The 23524-nt window shown below is 42.4% G+C and overlaps 1 protein-coding gene across 4 annotated transcripts in view; it reads left to right on the top strand.

Annotated features, from left to right (window-relative positions):
• The window catches only part of pde4d (phosphodiesterase 4D, cAMP-specific), a 311873-nt gene that overhangs the window by 241316 nt on the left and 47033 nt on the right, over positions 1–23524 (top strand). For all 4 annotated transcript variants that reach the window (XM_055224395.1, XM_055224393.1, XM_033972437.2 and 1 more), the window contains exon 2: positions 12010–12201. In XM_055224395.1, coding sequence (XP_055080370.1) covers positions 12059–12201 — 143 coding nt within the window. In that variant the 5' untranslated portion in view covers positions 12010–12058. The remainder of the gene's footprint in view (positions 1–12009; positions 12202–23524) is intronic.

Consider the following 23524-nt stretch of genomic DNA (forward strand, 5'->3'; position numbering starts at 1 on the left):
GAATGAAGCGAAGTTTGAGCAGAGGGTCATGGAGGAATGAGAGTTTTTCTCAGATCCTTTTGAGGCCTGTTCAGGTTTATCAGAGGCTGCTGACACACGAAGTCTGTCTGAAGATACTGAGTTTGTTAAAGCAGCTAACGCTATGCCAAGGTAAAGAGCATGTTAAAGTGACAGTACCTGGTTATTTTAAACACCATTAGGGTCAAAATGAGACTGCTGTGTGCTGTCTGCATCTAACTCTAAAGCGTTTTTATTGCCAGTGAATCAGGAAGTAATATTGCTGCACTGTTAGCATGCTAGTTGTTGTTGTTAGCAGTATGGTGTGATGCCCAACCTTCGCTCTGGCCTCGGATAGTTGTGAAAAATGCTTATAAATTCATCATGGTGAATAATTAGAATGCTCAGATTTCATAAGGTAAGTGAAGAATACGTTTGGACCACTGCAAATTGTAAAATCAATGAACTTCTAGTTTTAGCAAAAATCAGGTACTGTATTAATGGTTTCATGTGATTGGTTGAGAGGTAAAGGTGGCAAGTTGTGATTGGTTGAGAGTAACGGACAGGCGACAGTTTCATTTGTATTTCTATGTGTTTTATATACTCACCAAAAGGATTATTAGGAACACCTGCTCAATTTCTCCTTAATGCAATTATCTAATCAACCAATCACATGGCAGTTGCTTCAATGCATTTAGGGGTGTGGTCCTGGTCAAGACAATCTCCTGAACTCCAAAGTGAATGTCAGAATGGGAAAGAAAGGTGATTTAAGCAATTTTGAGCGTGGCATGGTTGTTGGTGCCAGACGGGCCGGTCTGAGTATTGCACAATCTGCTCAGTTACTGGGATTTTCAAGCACAACCATTTCTAGGGTTTACAAAGAATGATGTGAAAAGGGAAAAACATCCAGTATGCGGCAGTCCTGTGGGCAAAAATGCCTTGTTGATGCTAGAGGTCAGAGGAGAATGGGCCGAGTGATTCAAGCTGACAGAGCAACGAAAGAGCTGAAAGAGCAACGTTGACTGAAATAACCACTTGTTACAACCGAGAAATGCAGCAAAGCATTTGTGAAGCCACAACACGCACAACCTTGAGGCGGATGGGCTACAACAGCAGAAGACCCCACCGGGTACCACTCACCACTACAAATAGGAAAAAGAGGCTACAATTTGCACGAGCTCACCAAAATTGGACAGTTGAAGACTGGAAAAATGTTGCCTGGTCTGATGAGTCTCGATTTCTGTTGAGACATTCAAATGATAGACAGAGTAAGACAGCGTAAACAGAATGAGAACATGGATCCATCATGCCTTGTTACCACTGTGCAGGCTGGTGGTGGTGGTGTAATGGTGTGGGGGATGTTTTCTTGGCACACTTTAGGTCCCTTAGTGCCATTTTGGCATCGTTTAAATGCCACGGGCTACCTGAACATTGTTTCTGACCATGTCCATCCCTTCATGACCACCATGTACCCATCCTCTGATGGCTACTTCCAGCAGGATAATGCACCATGTCATAAAGCTCGAATCATTTCAAATTGGTTTCTTGAACATGACAATGAGTTCACTGTACTACAATGGCCCCCACAGTCACCAGATCTCAACTCGATAGAGCATCTTTGGGATTTGGTGGAACGGGAGCTTCGTGCCCTGGATGAACATCCCACAAATGTCCATCAACTGCAAGATGCAAGATGCTCCAATATCAATATGGGCCAACATTTCTGAATGCTTTCAGAACCTTGTTGAATCAATGCCACGTAGAATTAAGGCAGTTCTGAAGGCGAAAGGGGGTCAAACACCGTATTAGTATGGTGTTTCTAATAATCCTTCAGGTGAGTGTAGAGACTGGCTCTTCTCTTGAGCAGTGAGTAGTTAAAATATATATAGTTAATTTGTGAGTGTTTGGTTTAATGGGTGGGATGATAGACTCACTGTTCTGATTGTGAAGCGCTGATGATTCATAAAAACTACTTTCAAATTCCTCAGTTTCATATGAAGTATTTTCACCAAATATTGCAAAAAAGTGAGCGACAGTGAGAGAAATGGAGCAAAGAGATGGATGAAACAAAAAGACAGGTGCAGGGTTCAGCTGTGTGGGTGAGAGAAGAACAGCTTTGGAATGGTATCTTTTAGATCATAACAAAACCAGCTCCAGTTATTTACCAGATAAACTTCATATTTAGTGTATGAACAGGTTGTGTGTCTCTTTGCATTAATGTGGTTTCTTTTTGTAGTTTTAAATTGATCTATGACACATTATAGATGCTAAAGCTAAAGCTAATGGTTGTTAATTCGAGCAGGTGACGTGTCCTCCAACCCTCCAAACCATGAGCCCTAACCCTAAACATGACCCAAACCCTGACCCTAAACCTAAACATGACCTTAACCTGGACCCTAAACTAAACCCTGGCCTAGACCCTAACCCAAACTATGACCCAAACTCTGAACCTAACCCTAAACTTGACCCTAACCAGGACCCTAACCCTAAACATGACCCAAACCCTGATCCTAACCCAAACCATGACTCTAACCCTAAACATGACCCAAACCTTGACCCCAACCCAAACAAAAAACTGTGACCCTAAACCAAACCATGACCCTAACCCTAAACATGAGCCCTTTATGAAGTTACTGAGCCTGGATCATTCTTAATAAACGATTTGCTCGTCATGAAGCCTTTGCTCATGTTTATTAGCCGCCATTAAGGTGTAAAGGCCTAAAGACCTCACCTGTGTCTGAAGCAGAGACTTTGTATTTGTATTGTTCTCGGAGTGATGGCCGAGTGAACAATGCGAGGCCTTAGACAGCAGACCTTGACCTCCCCTGTGTCCTGTCACTCCTGTTCTCACTCTTTCTTTCATCTAGGCCCCTGACTCATCTCTCTGTTTGTCTGAATTCTGCCTTTAAACTCGCACAAAACAATACAGCGCCTATGACAGACGAACAGCATCATCTCAGCATTCTACACAGCACGCAAACTGCTCTGGTTTCACTATCTCCTGTTTATATTTTGAATGACGCCCTAGAATTGGATTATTAGGAGGGGTCGATGTATGAGAGATTGACAGTTTTTAAAATAAGTCTCCAAACTTCTGATCCACAAATGTTGAACCTGCTCATTATCAGTTTGGGATCGACTTCACAAACTTGTCTTCCTGATTTAGTCCTGGTAAACCAGGTCCTAGTTGAGCCCTGGTTTAAACCTGGTTTAGTCCTGGTTTAGATCTGGTTTCGTCCTGATTTAGACCTGGTTTTGTCCTGGTTATTCCTGGTTTAGTCCTGGTTTAGACCTGGTTTAGACCTGGTTTAGACCTGATTTAGTCCTGGATAGTCCTGGTTTAGTCCTGATTTAGTCCTGGTTTAGTCCTCCATAAACTCATATTAATCTTCTGTCTTAATGTCCTCGGGTGACACACAACAAGACTTTTGCTTATCTGTATTTACATCATCACAGTTCACCATTGAAAAAAACAGTTAGGGAGTTTGGAACTAGGTTATGGATTTGTCCTTTAATGTCAGATGCAAGAGAACAACTGAATCAAGAAGGGATTTTAGACATTGTTTGGATTTGGTTTACACCTGGATTTAGACCTGGATTTAGACCTGGATTTAGACCTGGATTTAGACCTGGATTTAGACCTGGATGTAGACCTGACTTTAGAACTGGCTTTAGTCTGTGTTCGTATTAACCCGCTCTACGTGATCCTGATGTTTTTATTTCACTATTGTGTTCGTAAATCAAGATATGAATATAAATAACAGACAAATCAGCTGCCTTCTTTCTTTGAAGTCTATGGCTATGGGTGGCATCACACTCCTTTTATAAAGTCTATGATGGGGCCACAGTCTGAGCCTTACGTGTTCTGCTGCTGTTGTGGGGCCACAGCCTGGAAACAAACTTCTTCTCTTTAGTTCTAATGAAATCTGAAGCCTGTGAGAAAACCCAAAGATACATTTTCTCAAGAGAATTACACGTGCTGCAGTCGCTTCATAATCTCAGCTCCTATCTCCACCAAACCCTCTGTTTTCTTTAAGTATTCAACATTTAAAGTATCTGTATCTCATTTTTGCTGTTTTAAAACTCCCAAAAAACGGAACTAGTTCATTTTAAAGTTTGCAATGGTCCAAAATTATTCCTGTCTTACCTTATTCATTCAGAGCATCCTAATCATTCAGCTGGATGAGTTTATCATTCACAACTCTCAGAAACTAGAGTTTGCTGTAACTGTAACGCAAGCAGCAATAGCATGCTAACATGCAAAAATATTTGTAACTAATAATTACTGTTCAAACACACTGTGTTATAATCGGTAATATTGGAATATTTTTGAATGTTTCTGTTCTGAGGTGTTTCTGTTTCTGAGAAGAGTTTCTGGGATGTTTCCGTTTCTGGGATGTTTCCATTTCTGAGATGTTTCTGAGATGTTTCTAAGATGAGTTTCTGAGATGAATTTCTGAGATGTTTCTGGCTCAGTGCTGTTGCAGTGACTCATGGTACCAGGAGTGCTTGAGTAATCATTTATAACTTGAGGGTTAGAGGCTGCAGTTTTGGCTGTTGTTGTGTCGTAAGCAGAAGTCAAAGTAAAAGTTTATTTTGCGCCAGAGAAAGGAAACATGCTTTTGAGGGTTTCGTCTGATCTTTTGTTTGGATCATTACATTTGTGTATTTCATGTTTTTGCAGATTTTGGTTTCACAAAAAATGCTTTTTTATAAAAAATTTAAAAAAGGCATAATTCACATTCTTGCATTATCACATGAATCACAGAGATGTAAAAGTATCATATCGGGAATCGTATTGAATCGTGAGGGATACTGTGCTTCCCAGCCATGTTGCTAATGCTATGCTATAACGCATTAGCCGTCTGAGCTAACATATCGTTGGGCCCCTGACATCAAAGTCCATCTGTGTAGTGACTCTCATGAGGCCGAGCTCTGCTCCTCTGGCCCCAGGGCCTTAAAGCCTTATCTGGGAGGTGACTTCTCTGGGGCCTGGGGCTGCAGACTCAGTGGAGTTTTTGGAGACTTTGAAGTGGAGTTGGTGGATGTACTGAAAAACTGGTAATATCACAGTTGTTGTTTTGGAGATGTTCAGAATGATAAAACTGAATGTGTCATGATCCGCACTGTCCGCTCCTGGTTTTCCTCCCTGTGTGCTCTTCCCCCTCCCTCACCTGCCTGTACCTGGAGCTGGGCGGAGCTCTCGGCTCCTCCCGCGCGCACCTGCTCTCCATCTGGCTAATCACCACACCTGCCATGGATAAGAGGAGATGGGGAAAGACACTCAGGGCGAGATCGTCTGTTTGTACTCACCCTGTTTGTGCTGTGTTTGTCGTCCTCACTTGTGCCTGTCGTGCCTGCGTTCCTGTCATCCCTGTGTTCCTGTCGTGCTCCGGCCCTGGATGTCTCCTGCCCGCTCTGCCCTATGCCCGTCTGGTCTGCCTGTCGTCCTGTGGTCCCTTCATGTCCCCGATCCCTGTGTTTCCTGTGTTCCTGCTCACCTGCTCACCTCCAGATCATCCGCTGTTCGTACTTTGTTCTATTGTTACAATAAATACTGTAAATCTGCCCCGAGTCTGCATCCCTTGGTCCGCTACACACGCCCGTTACGACAGAATGTTTAAAGACCACATAAGTGATTATGAAAAAAATTCTGAGAAATATCTTAACTCCAAGAAATATAATGCCGAAGGGCCAGTTCCATTTCTCTCTTAAATTATTGAAAAAAAAAACCCAAATAAATAAAGTTGTGCATTGTAGTGTTAAAAGTTTTTATGTTTGTTTCCTGTTTTTTAGGATCATGGGAGCGAAAACCTGTGTGTGTGTGTATGTATGTATGTGTGTATGTGTCTGCATATGTATGTGTGTGTGTGTGCGTGTCTGTTACTCTCCATCTGCAGCTGCAACAAGAGGAAGTCTACATTATCATGAGGCTGTGCTAAAAACATCGCTCATTAACACATATTAAAATATTAACTTTTCTGATACATAAGGCAGATTACACAGGACATCACTGTTTTGTCTGCTAAAAAGAAATTTCTAAAATTATATGACCAGCGATTCAGATTTAAAAAAGAAAGAAAAAACTTCTGTTCTTTTAAAAAATGAGATCTTGTTCCAGCCGCTCACGTTAAGGAACTACACACATCCAGTGCTCCAGTCTAGAGCTGCTAAAAGGGCCTAGAGTCAGAGAGTATCGGTTAGACTGAAGTACTTTTACTCTATACTTTTTACTCATACTAAAGTAGTATATTATTTGATGTAAAAATACTTCCATTCTGAGTAAGTCTCTGAGGGTGCATTCTCACTCACCACATGAGTGTTAAAATGAAACTACGACTAAGCCAGTACAAAGCCAGGACTCGACGAGGACTTGAACAGCACCTAACCAAGTCACATGGGGAGTGAATCTCATGGGGTCTGAGATAAGCCTTATCTGGGATGTGACTTTTATGGGGCCTGGAGCTGCAGACTGGTCAGTGGAATTTTGGAGACTTTGAAGTGGAGCTGGTGGATGTACTGAACCACTAGTAATATCACAGTTATTGTTTTGGAGATGTTCAGTGGATCAGTACAAACCTGGTTCGACACCTAAGTTACGAAAGCTCTGTGTTGACAATATTATACAAAAGATTTGAACATAGAACGTTTTACACTGTTACACTTATACTGAAGCCTTTACATACCACTGTACAGTCCAGACTCTGTCTGGTGAGCGCTTCTATTGTAGTCACAGCTGCCCTGGGGCACACTGACTGAAGCAAGGCTGCCAATCTGTGCCATCAGCTCCTCTGACCTCCACCAACACTCACACACCACATTCATATTAGATGATGTGAGTGTTTGCTCAAGGACACAATAACAGAAATTGGTCTGAGCAGATCGATGAATAAAAACTGCACATGATTTCAATGTGCTGTTTTTTGTGGGATTTATATTCGTACATATAAACAAATTGCATTATTTAATTTTCTTCACCTGAAAAAGGTCAAACTGCTGTTTTAGATTTATGTTCATGCGTGTATATTATTTTAAAGTGACGTAATGTGAGAAAGACACAATCTACTCCATCCAGAATTCTGCTGTGTGAGGGAACATGGCTGCTGCTTTTTCAGAGATCAAAGGTTAGGGGTCAAGTGAGAGAGAGTTTCGGGGGCCTGTAGAACATGAAATATTGACTTTGGTGAGACGTGCATTATTTAAGACTACAGTGATTTCGTGGCACTATTTCAGGCTCTGACTCTGCAGGTTCTGTTTACTGAGAGCAGAAGGAGAGAGACCAGGCTTCTGTTCCTGGAAACCCTTTGTGAACAGACAGAACAGTGTGTGTGTGTGTGTGTGTGTGTGTGTGGGGTGTGTGTGCATGTGTGTGTGATATGTGTGTGCGTGTCTGTGGGGGTGTGTCTGTGTGTGTGATGTGTGTGTGGGGGTGTGTGTGTATGTGTGTGTGTGTGTGCATATATGTACCATTCTTACAGCGGTTTCCTCTCCTGAACGGGTTGTATCACTCGCTTATTTCCATGGTGACATAAGTTTAATGCCGTACACTGAAACATTCCAGGCAAGGCTATAACTTTCTCTTAAAGGAGGCACCTTCAAGGCTAAAGCCATGTCTTGTGTTTTCAAAATGTTGAAGCACAATTGAAATAAGATCAAACAAAAGAAAACCACACACATAACTATTTTCTTTTGTTGAACTTGTTGAAATAGTAATAGACTTTCTGATGAGGCATCTGGGGAGGAGGAGATCTAATATTAATCTAATTTTTTTCGTGAAATTCAAATTTTATTTGTTTTCATTTTTAAAGTTTACAATCAAAGTTTTCTGATTCTGATCACGTCTTTTATTGCTGTATTATCTTGCTGAGTCCGTAGCCTGAGTGTACACAGTGGTCTGCAGGCCTGAGCGCGGAGGCTCATTCATAATACATGTGTTAGTTCTGGCACTGCTTTGTCCATGTGGGAGGAAGTATGATTGTCATTGGCTGCTTCCTGTTTAGCCCCGCCCCTGTAACCCAAAGAACATGGTGTAAATGTGTCTAAAACTGTCTCAGCCAAACGAGGCAAGCCTGTTTCCACCTCCTTCCGTGAGGCTCCTTCTGAAACACTCACAGAAACGTTCATTAAGGCATCACATCTGATCTAGAATGTTCTTTTGATTTCAGATTATTTTTATGCTTGAGTGAACTAGGAATGAGCATGGGGATTAGAGGGTTAATCATTTCAAAAACTAGACATTTGTTGTATGTAACCATATGAAATGTATAAAACCATTATCAGTAGTTTTGGTTGAAAGCCCAGGCCCTGGATCAGACCTGGACAACTGAGGGATTCATGGCCGGCCCACCTATAAGCAGACTAAGCAGCTGCTTAGGGCCCCAAGGCCACCAGAGGGGCCCCCAAGAGCCCGTATGTTTGTATTGAAAATAATATAATATGTGAGTTATACTAGAAACAGTGCTCAGCCTAATATCCCTCTATAAAGATTACATTTTTTTAATTTTTTTTTATATAAATAGCAAAATATCTGCTGCCTACATTTATTTTATCTATGTGTTTACACGCCCGAGCTGCGCTGAGACCGCTGGAGGTACTTCTGAATGGCTGTTTTAGAAGTTAGCATAAAATATTATTGGCTTTTGGTCATATGAATAGAACACAATTGGAAAAGGTGATAAGAGCATGGTCATAATGTTGTCGAATACAAGGAACCAATAGCTGAGCCCAGTACATCCACTGCCAAGCGGCCCAAAGGCACATTCTGCATAGCCTCCCCTGAAAGCTAGGGCTGGCCCTGGACGGATTACACAGACATTGGGCCCTGGATGGCTGACTCTGCAGGTTTTAAGTTAATGCTGTTAATGGAATCTTATCTAAAGAAACCTCACTCCTGGAAAAACTGAAGGTGCAAATGTTCTGGAAAGAAAACTGTTGTGAAGAAAGATCATAGACTTTATAATAGAAGTGAACCAAGGGACCAACAAAATAAAGCTAGACCAGCAGTTATAGTGGCAACTAGGAGCATATTTGGAAATCTGAGCGTGAAAACCAAAGAGTCAGTCAGGAGCAAGGATGTTGAAGGTACACGCGCCTTTACTGCTCACACTGCTGGTTTGGCAGGAGGCGGGCACTCAAACCTGTTTCTAACGCTAGTGGGAGCAATCTCTGGGATTATTATTGATTTCATATCCGTCCGTAATCATGTCTGTAAATCAAATGGACACAATAGCAAAATAAAGTCACCAGGATCATGTAGAGCAGGTTTATACGAACATTTAAAGACCAAAATGACAAGTTTGACAGCAGCAGTTACAGAGAGAGAAGTGATGCTTTTTACATAGAAAGTGAACTGCAACCTGACCTCAACTTTGTGCCCATGCTCACTTCCTGTTTGTACCAGCTGTTAATGTGGCAGCTAGCACATTAGTTTAGCCCATTTATACATACAGTCTGTGGGAAAGAGTAACGCTGTGCCTTTGTTTTGCCATTTTTCCTCTAAATGCATTGGGTATTTGTAAACAGCTGTTAGCTTTCTGTTATGAGGTTGCATAGAGTTGCAATATTAGTTTTGCCAAATTTTTTTTTTTTTTTTTTTTTTTTTTTTTTTTACATTGATGTAAAACATTTACCTGACTCTCATCAGTCCTGTTGGATTTGTATTTCTATTTCTTCATTTCTACATCTGGTGCATTTAACAGCAAGTAAACTAACAGCAAGTAAACTAACCCAGTGTGCTCAGAGGGAATCCCCTCTTTACCTCCTCCTGCCCAGGGAGATTATGGGATTGTGTGGTAACCGTGGTGATGCTGCAGATGTCCCCACTGCGTCAGTCTTCTAGCTTCACCTGATCAATCTCCTCTTCTTCTTAGGCCGATGTAAGCAGCTCACCATGACGACACAGGGCTAGTGAACAGGGTCGCCCCTCCACAGATCTGAACTGTATCTTGACCTTGTAGTAGTTTGTTTCCATAGGGATTGCTAAATGTAAGGCCATACCGTGGAACATTCCAGGAAAAGCAATAACATGGCCTCATTTAAATGGAAAAGTTTGTGATGAACATAGTACCAGAGATTTCAATGCCATATTTGTTTGTACTGACCAAAAATATCAACGTTTGAACCAAGTTTTGTTTCTTCTGAATAAGTCCAGACAATCTTTGTCTAATTTTCAAATAACATTCTATCACGATCAAAACTGAGCCTGTGTCCAGAGCCTGAACCTGCAGATAGAGACACGTCCAAGTGTGTCTCATTCTCAACATATTACATACAGCTCCTTTAACTGCTCTGCTCTATATTAATGACATCTCACACTTCTGAATGTGACTATTAAAAGCAGAGACCTTTGTAGCTGTTAGCTTTACCTGATCATCTTGTCTTAGGCAGCTGTAAGCGGCTCACCGTAATGACACGGGGCCACAAGCTCAATGATGATGATGACCTCATGTTATCACAGAGCAGACATGTTTTTATTTTCATCTCTTTCTTGTTTGTTGTAAATATTGTGTTGGTCTGTGATCGCTGATGTGGACTTGTCCTCATGTCAGAGCGTTCTCTTCTTTAGGCTGTGACTCGTTCTTCTCATATAAGAGCGTTCTCTTAAAACCTCTTTTCAGGCTGTGACTCACGTGACGGATGTGAACTTTTAAAATTAAACAATTTTCTTTCAGTGACTGTAAAAAGAAACATGGAAGGATAGAAGCAAAGAAGTCTTAAACACGAGTTCTGGGTGTTTGTTCCATAATAATCCATATATCTGCAGGTTTTATTTTAATTTACCTAATCCTAACCTTTATTACATCATTTAAATCCATCCATTTCTTCCTGTAATCCGGGACTGGGTCCTGGGGGCAGTAGTCTAAGCAGGGACTCCCAGACTTCCCCACTTCACCCGAGAAACGTTCTCCAGCTCCTCCGGTGGGACCCTAAGGCGTTCCCAGGCCAGCCAAGACACATAGTCCCTCTAGTGTGCCCTGAGTCTTCTCCATGGAAACGAGATATTGTCTGATTTTCAGCTGACATAATCATGACACCACTGTGGTTTTTGACGCCAATCTTTAAAAATATCATTCTAGTTTGTTGAAAATGTTTGTTTGCACAAGGTTTTTTTTTTTTTTTTTTTGTATTTATTTATCTATCCATTTATAATTTGTACAGAGAGTACTTCTATCTACTTCTAAGTATCTAAACTATCCTTCTCCTGCTGTGTTTCCATCTCAGGATTTTGAAAGTAGAGGCACTTTACATATTCATTTAAATTATTCCTTTTAAAGTGAAGGGCCAATATTTATTTTAACTCGGTCAAAGTCTCCAGATCAAACCTTAACTTTTATGAAGCTGAAACGTTGTCATGGGATTTAAAAAACTGAGGAGTTTTTTTTTTTTTTTTTAAATCTCATGTTGTGAGATTTGAAACACACTGAAGCAGATCTGATAATACCAACACTTTTAAATGCTGCAGTGTAATCATGATTTTAATGCCAGATATGATTTTAATTTATGTTTTGACTAAAACCGAGACAAACGCCAAAGATAACATGAGTGTGGTGTTCTGGAAAAGATTCTATGATGAACAAGAAGAGACTGACAGGTTGAGGAGGTTGATTGTTTTAACTGCTGCAGTGGAGATGAACAGAGGACATATTTAGTTACTGCTGTTTGAAAAGATTTGAGAGCTAAAGAATGTAAGCTGTGTGGTTTGTCAGAGGTATAGAGTGTGACTGTAACGTTTATGTTGATAATGAAAAAGTCCATCAGGACCTGTGTGTCCATGAGGTGGTCTTCGCTCTGCGTGTTCTTCGCTCTGCGTGTTCTTCACTCTGCGTGTTCTTCCTGTGTTTATTTATTTTATGTTCTGTGTCTGGAAGGAAACTGCATTGTTTTTGTCATATAATGTATCTTTTGTCTTTCACAAAACATTTAAACAGATGTCTTCATGTTTTGCTACTACTACTTTTTGGCTAGTATCATTCCATCTCTAATGCTTGTCTGTTGTTTGTTTTGTGTTTGCAGTTTCGACGTGGACAATGGCACCTCGTCCGGCCGCAGCCCCCTGGACCCCATGGCCAGTCCAGGCTCGGGCCTCATCCTTCAGGCCAACTTCGTGCACAGCCAGAGGAGGGAGTCGTTCTTGTACCGCTCCGACTCCGACTACGACCTGTCCCCGAAGTCTATGTCCCGAAACTCCTCCATAGCCAGCGATATGTGAGTGCCAATACTACAGCTTAAAACGACACAGAGATTTTAATGATAATGTAAAACCAGGGTCACCTCACCACAGATCTGGCATGTAACTTGGCCTGGTCTAAATGGAGATACATGAGTTTAATGCCATACTGTGGAATTTTTCATGCAAAGCAACAACATCTGGTGGCTGACATCAGGTGGCTGCCCCACTAGAAACATTACAGCTTAAAAAAAAATATTTTTGGTGCAAGGTGAACATAAATATTTTAGTTTTTTACGTCAGCTGAGCTGCAGTTAGTGGTAAGTTAAGTGAGTCAAATGGTTAAGGTCAGGGTTAATAAAAGTGTTAGCATGTTAGCAGAAGTCACTTTAAAAAACAAAAGTGTCGCCTACAGCCTTATCTCACCTTACACCATAAAATAAATCATAAAACAGTGAAATATCACATTTTAGACCTGTTCATAGCAACAGAAACTAACACACTACCGTGGTAACCTGACCTACGTGATCACCTCCATCCCGCCAAACCCTAGCAGCACTAACCCTTCCAAGACATGTGTTAGAGACACCAAGAAGTCCAAAATGGAAGGAACATTTGCGAGCGATGAACAAGGGTTAATAAAATTTTAGTTGTTTTTTTTAAATTATTATTACAATTTTTATTATTGTGCGTTGAGTGTAGTTCCCTGTTCTCCCCAAGCCTAAACTGGTCTAAACATGGCATCCAATGAAGTCAGTGGGCTGTGCTCAATGATGCATTTCATGAGTTTAGCCTTTACCAGCTAGGTACATCCGGTCCTGCCCATGGACCATGCACAGTTGAGCTATCCCTCATGAAAGTTTGACAAGAGCGAGCGGAGCGGCTGCAAAGGAGACAAGGGAATAATAAAGAAATTATAAATTATAAATGCTAATGTTTGTGCTTCCAGGAGCTTCTGAACCATGTTCTAAACCTGTGGCTCGTTCACGACAGTTGGGCTTGTTCACATCGCTCACATGCTCGTTCATATTGTACCACGTGACTGCTCCAACCAATCAGTGCTAGAGTGACACAGAGTGTAGCCAAACCTAACGATTAAGAAGAGTTTTGTAAAACAAGAGATGGAATTTGAGCTGAGAAAAAGGTGCCCTGTCAGCTGAACACGAGCAGTTTGTGAATACATTGTGTTCTATGAAGAAAACCCTTTCTGGCCAGGAGGGATTTTTTGTTGTAGTACCAATGAGTGGCCACTAATCCAACTCAAGACAGCTCTAAGCTAGCAATAGCATATCCAGTTATATTAATAGATCCATGGTTCTCTCCCTGTTCTTTCCTTCAGCCAAACTGATGTATTTTTCACACCTGTTTCTCATCATATAATTCAGAGCCAACAAACAGGAAGCGATACAAAACGACTGCACTGGTCCCACCTGCCAGCTGTCCAATCAGAGCGCCCAGCCAGATGTCCAATCAGAGGGCCTAGCCAGCTGTCCAATTAGAGGGCCCAGCCTGTTAGATCAGCTGTCAATCAGCTGTCATAGATTTACATCACAGACTCTATCACAGATCAGTCAAACTCTATCACAGATCAATCATGTGAGAATGATCCAAAAATACGAGGTGGTTTTTGAAGCTGTTTGTATAAAGAAGCTCTTGGAATAAAATTGGGGAGTCTTCCCCAATCCAAAAAACAAAATATATATACTACCATATACTAATACTATTTGCCATAGCAATTGTCCTAATCTCTCATCACTGTGAAGCCCATGGACTAGATAAAAACAAAGCTAGTATAAATATCGAGATGCATCTTGGTGTAAGTCATTTAACTGTTGAAATGATTAGTTTTGAGGAAGGTGAACTGACTTTAAAAACATGGAGGAAAACTTTGATTATGACCAAATGACATCAAACTCTTAGATAAAAGACAGAGTAATTAGCAGGATGTGGGAATGATACAAAACACAACTCCAGGGACATTATAAATTTGTAAACACGACTGTAACATGACTAAAACCTCAACCATAGCCTGTACATATAAATGGACATAGCTACCTGCTAGTTGCCGCATTCCAAATAGGAAGTGGGCTCTTCCGTTGTTGTTTTTTTTTTGTTTTTAATTTTTTTTAATTTATGCAAAGAAGACAAAGATACAGACAAGACAGTGACAAACAAACATGGTACAAAGCATAAGACAAGAAACAGGAATAAAATATTCATCCGAGCTTAGGGTGGGTTGAGGGGGTGGGTTGAGGGGGTGAGCTGGGGCTTACAATGAGCTAATGTTTTATAATTGAGCAGGTAAAATGAGTGAGTGACTAAGTACTGTATAGTTATTAGTTATGAAGTTAAAACTAGTTTTAACATTCAGTTTCTCTCCCTCCTCTTCCCCCTCTTCTCTCTCCCTCCTCCATTCTTCCTTTTTTCCTTCTTCTTTGAATGAATAATCGGGTAACCTTCCCCACGTCATTTCTTTTCTGCCCTATACTCAAGCAAATACTATTTGTGTGTGTGGGGGGCGAGTGCGTTAAAAGAAGGGCCTTTTGCGAGTGTTTCTACTTGAGACAGGGTTACTGTCCAACCGTGTCTGTAAATTAAGACATGAACATTAATAACAGACAAATCAGGCGCCTTCTTTCCCGGGAAGTCGCTCTCGCTAGCGTTAGCAACAAGTTTGATTGACACTGTTGCTAAGTGCCTGCTCCCTGCTAAACCAGTGGTGCGGTTGGGAAGGGACGTTACCTTCAACAGCCTTGCGCCAGATTGGCTCTTTGGTTGCTATGATAGCAGTCGGAATTCCTAATATGGATCTGGGCTTCAAACTAGCTTCTGTAACTGCTACCCTCAATGAGCCTCATTTGACTGGAGTCGAACGCTGTGAGTGACTTCACACTTAGTCAACTTCTACAGTCTTAGTCCATACATTTTATGCCTTCAGCTTTATCTTTTAGAGGCCCTGTTTGCATTTGACCCTTTTACTACTACACATTTCTGGCAAAATTAGTGAAACAAAATGGGCCAAAATATTAAAATGGAGGGTTCTACATAAACTCAAAGTATACATTTCTGTACGTGTTATGTTTAAGCCTCCGTGCGCAAAGCTCCAGCAGGTCGACACATTTGATCGGAACACAGAAATAGCTTGTGGTTTCCTCTCATACTTGTATCTTTCTCTTTGACTTATTATCGATACATGTGAAGCTGCGCTCCAGTAGAAGGGGGTCCATTTCCCACACAGAGAGAGGTGTTCTGTTACATATGCAGAGAGCTTAACACTACAGGAAGTACAAATATTGACTGAAAACCTCATTTAGGTCACAGAGGAAAGAAGAGACAAGAGACGAGCCAATACAAAAGAACGACACTGTAATGTTATGAGTTTGAGTTTCATGTGAGCCAAGAGCCAATGAGCAGCTGCTATTGGATTACTGTGTTATGAATGAGTCCTGGAGTTTAAGCCTATAAATATTTTAAACATAATTATGCAACGTGGGATCATAATGTTTCAATGTTTTTCGAATTTTGATTTTCAAGAAAAACATTTGGATTTTAAATTGTTAGATTTAAGTGACCACATTTTGGCGAGTCTGAGCCAGGTCAGACAAGGACTGAACCACCTTCAGCACTACCATGGAACCAGGTCTGAGCCAAGACTGAAACAGAACTAAACCAGAACTAAATCAGATCTGAACCAGGATTAAACCAGGTCTAAATCAGATTGAAAGACAACTATGCCAAAAACTAAGGGCTAGACAAGGATTTGGACGAAACCAGGATTAAACCAGGATTTAAGGATTTGCCCAGGTCTAAACTAGGATCAAATCAGGTCTAAACCAGATCCAAACCAGGTCAAAGGACTAAACCAAAACTAACCCAAGACTAAACCAGAACTAACCCAGGACTAAACCAGGACTAAACCAGAACTAACCCAAGACTAAACTAGGACTAAATCAGAACTAACCCAAGACTAAACCAGAACTAACCCAAGACTAAACTAGGACTAAATCAGAACTAACCCAAGACTTAACCAGAACTAACCCAAGACTAAACCAGAACTAACCCCAGGCTAAACCAGGACCAAACCAGAACTAACTCAAGACTAAACGAGGACTAAACCAGAAATAACCCAAGACTAAACCAGAACTAAACCAGGATTTAAGGATTTACCTAGGTCTAAACCAGGATCAAATCAGGTCTAAACCAGATCCAAACCAGGTTAAATCAAGGACTAATCCAGAACTAACCTAGGACTAAACCAGGACTAAACCAGGACTAAATCAGGACTAAACCAGGACTAAACCAGGACTAAACCAGTATCAAAGTTTGAAAGCAGGATTAAGACCAACATCTAAATTAGGTCTAAATCAACCAGAAACAACCAGGTCTGCTTCAGGAGTAAACCAGGTCTAACTTAAACTAAACTTTGTATTAACTAAAACCACCAGCAGGGCCCATTACAGCCTGTGAACCACTGCAAAAGTCTACAGAGAACTCTGATCTGAAGGGTTATGTAAATAGAGTCTCCCTTCACACACCAGCTGTAAAGTGACGTAATGTTGCTTTAAATTTCACTGTCACCTAATCAGATTTATGACATCATAAAGTGGAGTTTGAGCCGGATGTACACGTGGTATAATAAAATTCTGCAGTTTTAGAGAGAAATAATAATGAAAACACACACACACAAAAAATGTGTGTAAAATGAGACAAAATCATACCAGCAATGAGGGATGAGGAGGAGCGGGGTCTGGAGGAGAATGAGGGGGAGGAGGGGTGGGGGCTGGAGGACTAAAAGGGAGAGTGCAGGAGGAGGAACTTAGACTAAACTAGGTCAAAACTTCATCTTAACTAAAACCAAACCAGGACTACACCACCAAACTCCATTAGAAACATAAGAAACAAAACTTCATTAGAGAAAGTGAAGTACTGAGGTGAATACAGCAGGTTCATCTTCACCCGTGTAAGTGTAACTGGAGCTTCCACTCATAATAATGACTCCAGTACAGGTAAAGTAAACCTCAGAGCAGTTCTTCTGCAGATGGGTTGGGTCGAGTGGTGATGGGTGACATCAGTGACTTTTGTTTTGATCTGATACCAGATAATACTGTGTTATGCAATATCAATCCCAAACGATACCAGTGAGTTTTGTATTAAATCCATTCAAAGTCTTCTGCGATAAAGAGTTGTACCTTGGCATACAGAGGCTAGCATTATCTACGCGCTCTCCCTGTTTGAACTAATCCAAAAATGAACTACACGTACACATAAACTCAAATAAAAAACAAAGTACCTTTAAAAAGATTTTTAAAAATTATAAAACACTGAATTTTTTACAAATTTAGGGTAAATTATTTTGAGACCTCCTTCAGTCTTGTGTGAATGAGTGTGTGAGGCCCAGAGAAAATGGAATAAAGATGCCCAAACCCAATCACATGGTCCTGGTTTATTTTTGCTTCACAGTTCCACATCTGCGCTAGATTGGACACAGCGGGCTCCCATACGAAGAATGCATGTTCTGTTTGTGTTTCTGTTCACTCAAAACAAACCAATATCCAGCCCCATCTTCAGATGAACCAAAGGCATATGTTTGAAACAGCTGCAGTCTCCAGAGTTCATTAAAACGGAAGTGTAAAGGTGCATTCACACCAGGGTGTCAAGAACATGTCAGACGCCTCTAGTTGGACGCCTTTGCATTTGAGTACAAAAGCCTCCTACATGCGTCATGGACGCCGTGGACAAACATCAGAGAAAAATACTTGACGTGCATCCACTGCATCCGTTGCAGTCTGCGAGTGCCTTTGGATGTTTTGTTTTCCCTGTATCTTTGTGAACGCTGCAGATCAGGTTGAGAGAGTGGCTTTAGTGTATTTATCACATGAAACCCATCAACGGAGGTGATCAGCTCCATGGTGGCGCATCTGGGTCCGTGATTAGCCTTTATGTTAGCCAGTGTGCCCAGAGCGATTAAGTTGCTGCTAGTTTGTGGCTGATGCCTTTCTACTTTTTCCGGATAATGGTTTTGTTAAATCACTGTAGCGTAGTCTTTGAAAAAAAAAAGAAAAAGATGAAAACTTCATCTTAAAGGTACTCTATCAAAAGTTTTCTGGTGGCATGTTTGCCATCTGCTCATCTCCACTGAGATGTTATTGCTTTTCTTGGAATGTTCCACAGTAAGGCATTGAAGGTGTCCATCTTGTTTTTATTCAGTTACTGTTTTTATTGCTCAAAAATATGCTTTCTTACTATAAGTAAGGTCACCTCTCCACAGATCTGACTTTTAATTCGGCCTGTAGGTGCTAACGGCTCATTTCCATGGAGATAGATTGGTTTAATGCCATGACACATTCCAGGCAAAGCATTATCATCCCCATGGAGATGAGGTGGCGGATCAACTTTACCATGAAACTCAAGAGTAAAAATACAGAACAAGTACAATGATCTCACACATAGGACACGTAAAACACTGCGATATTGTGTTGAGGTTGAGCTGAACGCCAGGGATGAGAAACAAAGAGGGTCAGAGGTCAAAGAGGTCATTTGATACAGAATGTCAGCCATATTTCTATCAACAATTGAATTTTTTATTTTTATTTTGAGTATGTTCATAAATCATGTAGTACATGTCCATTACAGTCCATAAAATAAAATAAAATATCATCCATAAAAACATTGAACATTCTCAAAAGGGATGTGGGAAGAAGTGTACACTTATTTAATCCCACCCCTTTCTTCTAATTCAAACTTTGAACAAAAATTTCATCCAGCTTCCTTTCACTTCTTAGTATTAACTACTTTTCCTTATTATTATTATTATTATTATTATTATTATTATTATTATTATTATTATATTTTCATTATTCTTGTTATTCTTATTCTTCTTGTTCTTGCTATTATCACAACAATCACCATAGTCTTTCCTGTACATCAGTACTGAACCATTCTATCAACAAAAAAGTATACATATAGCCACTACTACCATTAATTAAGATTTTCTTTTGCTATATCTGGACAGAATATGACATTTATACAGTTTTTTTAATTGCCTAATATTTGAACATTGCCTTAAATCTTCACTCAGCCCATTCCATAATCTGACTCCGCAGACTGAAACACAAAAGCTCTTCCTTGTAGTGTGTACTTTAGCGTGTCTAAATTTTGCCATTCCTCTAAGCTTAGGTCGCTCACTAAATAAGTTTTGAATGTTTGGAGGCAATTGATAATTTCTTGCTTTGAACATAATAAGCATGGCTTGGTATTCCACCAAGTCCTCAAATTTTAGTACTCTAGACTGTGAAAATAAATCATTTGTGTGCTCCCTAAACCCCACTTTGTGCACAATTCTAACTGCTCGTTTTTGAAGAATAACTAAGGGTTGTATATTTGTTTTGTAATTATTCCCCCACACCTCTACACAGTAAGTCAAATACGGTAATATCAAAGAAAAGTATAATTGTTGGAGAGATTTTAACTCTAATACTTCCCGCGCTCGTGATAATACCGCTATACTTCTAGCTACTTTTGTTTTAATATATTTAATATGTTCCTTCCAGTTTAATCTATCATCTACTATTACCCCCTAAGATTTACTCTGCTGTACTCTCTCTAAAATAGTTCCTTCCACTGACACTTTTATTCCATTATCTATCTTCCCATTTCCAAAAAACATTCTAGTTGTTTTGTATAAATTTAATGTTAACTTGTTTCTTTTAAACCACACTTGTAATTTTTCCATTTCTGAACTTATTGTTTTCATTAGTTTGTGCAAGTTACCATCCGAACAAAAAATATTAGTATCATCAGCAAATAGGACCAACTTCAACATCTTATATACAGAATATATGTCATTGATATACAGAATGAAGAATTTCGGACCCAATACTGACCCCGGTGGGACACCACAGGTAACATCAAGATACGGTGAGCAACTCTCATTCAGCTTCACAAACTGTTGCCTGTTTGATAAATAGTTTTCTACCCATTTTGAGGCAACTCCCCTGATTCCGTATAACTCTAGTTTTTGAATTAGAATTTGATGGTTGAGGGTGTCAAATGCTTTTTTTAGGTCAATGAATAATCCAACTGCAAATTTTTTCTTATCTAATGAATTAGTTATTTCCTCAATTGTATCAATTAATGCTAATGAAGTTGATCTGTTGGCTCTAAACCCATATTGTGTCGTAACCAGCGTGGCATAAGGACCAAAAGTGCAGACTCACGATGTTTAACAATGTCTTTATTCACACACGTGATAACAAAAGGTAAGAGTTCAAAAGCTTAGTTCAAAGTCTAGTAAATCATAAATCGTAATCCATAGGAGCTGGGGAGCGTAGGTGCGGGTCTGTGAACGAGGAGAGACAGGGGTGCACGATGAGACAGGGAGACACAAGACCATACCTGAACAGAGGTGCAGAGGCTGGGGAGATCCGTAGCTGATTCTCGGGCGGATTCCTGGAGCAGAGCAGAAAGGTTCCTATAAAACACGGGAATACAAGGATCAAAAAGTGTGAAGCCAAGAGCATATTCACGTAGAGCACACGGACGTTCCGGCGCCGAGTGACTGGTCCCGACCCCTCTTATCCACGGCAGGTGGTGTTGATTGCGTCGCTGGTGCGGACCGGCTTGATCTGGGAGACGTGGAACGTGGGGTGAATGCGGAGAGACGGGGGGAGCTGGAGTTGTACAGCGGAGTCGTTGATGATTCTGTTGATTTTAAATGGACCGAGGAATCGTGGCGAGAGTTTACGTGAGTCGGTCTTAAGCGGAATATTTCTTGCGGACAACCAAACTGACTGCCCGGGTGCATACTTGGGAGCTGGGATGCGCCGGTGGTCGGCCACCTTCTTGGTGCGGGCCCCAGCTTTAAGGAGCGCCGCTCGAGTCCTCCTCCAGAGTCGGCGACAGTGCTGGAGGTGGTGCTGGACAGACGGCACCGCCAGGTCCCTCTCCTCAGAGGGGAAGAGTGGTGGCTGGTACCCCAGCGAAGCCTGAAATGGGGAAACTCCTGTTGCGGAACTCACCAGTGAGTTGTGGGAGTATTCTATCCGCGGAAGGTCCTGGTTGGTGCGCTCGGTCTGTCCGTTAGACTCGGGATGGAACCCCGAGGTGAGGCTCACCGAAGCCCCCAGCCCCTCACAAAAAGAGCGCCAGACCTGGGAGGTGAACTGGGTCCCTCTGTCGGACACAATGTCTTGGGGAATGCTGTGGAGGCGAAACACATGGTTAGTGAGGTGGTCAGCTGTCTCCTTGGCTGTCGGGAGTTTGGGCAGGGCGATGAAATGAGCTGCCTTGGAAAAACGGTCTACAATGGTTAAAATGACAGTGTTACCCTGGGAAGGAGGAAGGCCGGTCACAAAGTCCACCGCCACGTGAGACCACGGTCGCCTCGGAACCGGGTGCAGCAGACCAGACGGTGGCGAGTAGGACGACTTCCCCCGGGCACACACTTCACAGGCAGCGACGTAGGCCTTGGTATCTTTGTCCATGGTTGGCCACCAGAAATGTAGTTCAAGCAGTGAGAGGGTGCGGGAAGCTCCGGGGTGGCAGGAAAAACGGGATCCGTGAGTCCATTGCAGTACCTGGGAGCGAACAGAATCAGGAACAAATAATGTGCCGGGGGGAGCGTTACCTGGGTCAGGGCTATCGCGCTGGGCCCCCCGCACCAAGTCCTCAATCTCCCAGCGGAGGGTGGCAACCACATGGGACGAGGGGAGAATAGTCTCCGGAGTGGCACTAGCTTCCTCTTGAGCAAACTGGCGGGAGAGGGCATTTGGCTTCACATTCCGGGTCCCCGGGCGGTAAGTGAGAACAAAGTTAAAACGGCTAAAAAACAAGGACCAGCGAGCCTGGCGGGAGTTAAGACGTTTGGCAGATTGAATGTATGAAAGCCAGTGCTGCCACTCCTCCAGGGCCAGCTTGACGGCGAGCAGCTCGCGATCCCCCACGTCGTAGTTGACCTCTGCTGGGGACAACTGCCGGGAGAAGAAGGCACAGGGAAACAGTCAGTCGTGGAGGTCGAACCTCTGGGATAGGACCGCTCCTACCCCGGTGTCGGAGGCATCCACTTCCACTATGAACTGCCGAGAGGGGTCAGGTTGGTGTAAGATAGGGGCAGAGGTAAACATAGTCTTAAGTCTATCAAAGGCAGACTGAGCTTCTTGAGACCAAATGAAAGTCTGGGCCGGGGATGTGAGTTTCGTGAGGGGAGAGATAACTCGGCTAAAGTCTCTAATAAACCTTCTGTAAAAGTTTGCAAACCCTATGAATCTTTGGAGCTGTTTCCGATTGGTAGGGGTAGGCCAGTCCCTCATGGCTTTGACCTTGTCTGGGTCCGCCTTTACCTGGCCCCGCCCTACTATGAACCCCAGGAAACTGACCTGGTCGGCATGAAACTCACACTTCTCAGCCTTAACAAATAGCCTGTTCTCCAACAGTCGCTGTAACACCTGGCGGACGTGCTGTCTGTGCTCCTGCAAAGACCTGGAAAAGATCAGGATATCGTCCAGGTATACAAACACAAACTGATTAAGAAAATCACGGAGAACATCATTAATGAGGGCTTGGAACACTGCTGGGGCATTAGTAAGTCCGAAGGGCATAACCAAATACTCAAAATGTCCAATGGGTGTCTTAAAAACCGTTTTCCACTCATCCCCCTCCCTCACCCGCACCAAATGATAAGCGTTACGTAAATCCAACTTAGAAAATATAGTGGCGCCATGGAGAGGGGTAAACGCAGAGTCAATAAGGGGCAGTGGATATTTATTCTTAACAGTTATCTCATTAAGACCTCTATAGTCTATGCAGGGACGAAGGGTCTTGTCCTTCTTGGCCACGAAGAAAAACCCCGCCCCCACAGGAGAGGAGGAAGGGTGGATAATACCTGCGGCCACAGAGTCCCGAATATACCGCTCCATGGTCTCTCTCTCAGGCGGGGACAGATTGTAGAGGTGGCTAGTGGGTAAGGGAGCCCCGGGCAACAGGTCAATAGCGCAGTCGTAGGGGCGGTGAGGAGGCAGAGAGAGGGCCCGGTCCTTGCTGAAGACGTCCCGCAGGTCGTGATATTCCTCCAGAGGCCCCCTCAGCAGGAGACCGGGCAGACCGCAAGCACCCCGCATGGCAGGCGGAGCTCCACCCCGCAATCTTGCCCGGGCCCAGTCAATGACCGGATTGTGGACCCGAAGCCAGGGGTAGCCCAGCACCACCGGCAAAGAAGGGGTGGCGATGGCGTAGAACCTGCGGGTCTCGTGGTGGTTCCCAGACAAAAGCAGAGTAATAGGTTCCGTGACATGAGTAACTCAGGCTAACAGCAGGCCATTGAGGGCGCGAGCAGTGAGGGGGCGATCCAGAGGCTCCTGACTGATG

This window comes from Periophthalmus magnuspinnatus, chromosome 9 (genome assembly GCF_009829125.3).
Source record: "Periophthalmus magnuspinnatus isolate fPerMag1 chromosome 9, fPerMag1.2.pri, whole genome shotgun sequence".
NCBI classification, from domain to species: Eukaryota; Metazoa; Chordata; class Actinopteri; order Gobiiformes; family Gobiidae; genus Periophthalmus; species Periophthalmus magnuspinnatus.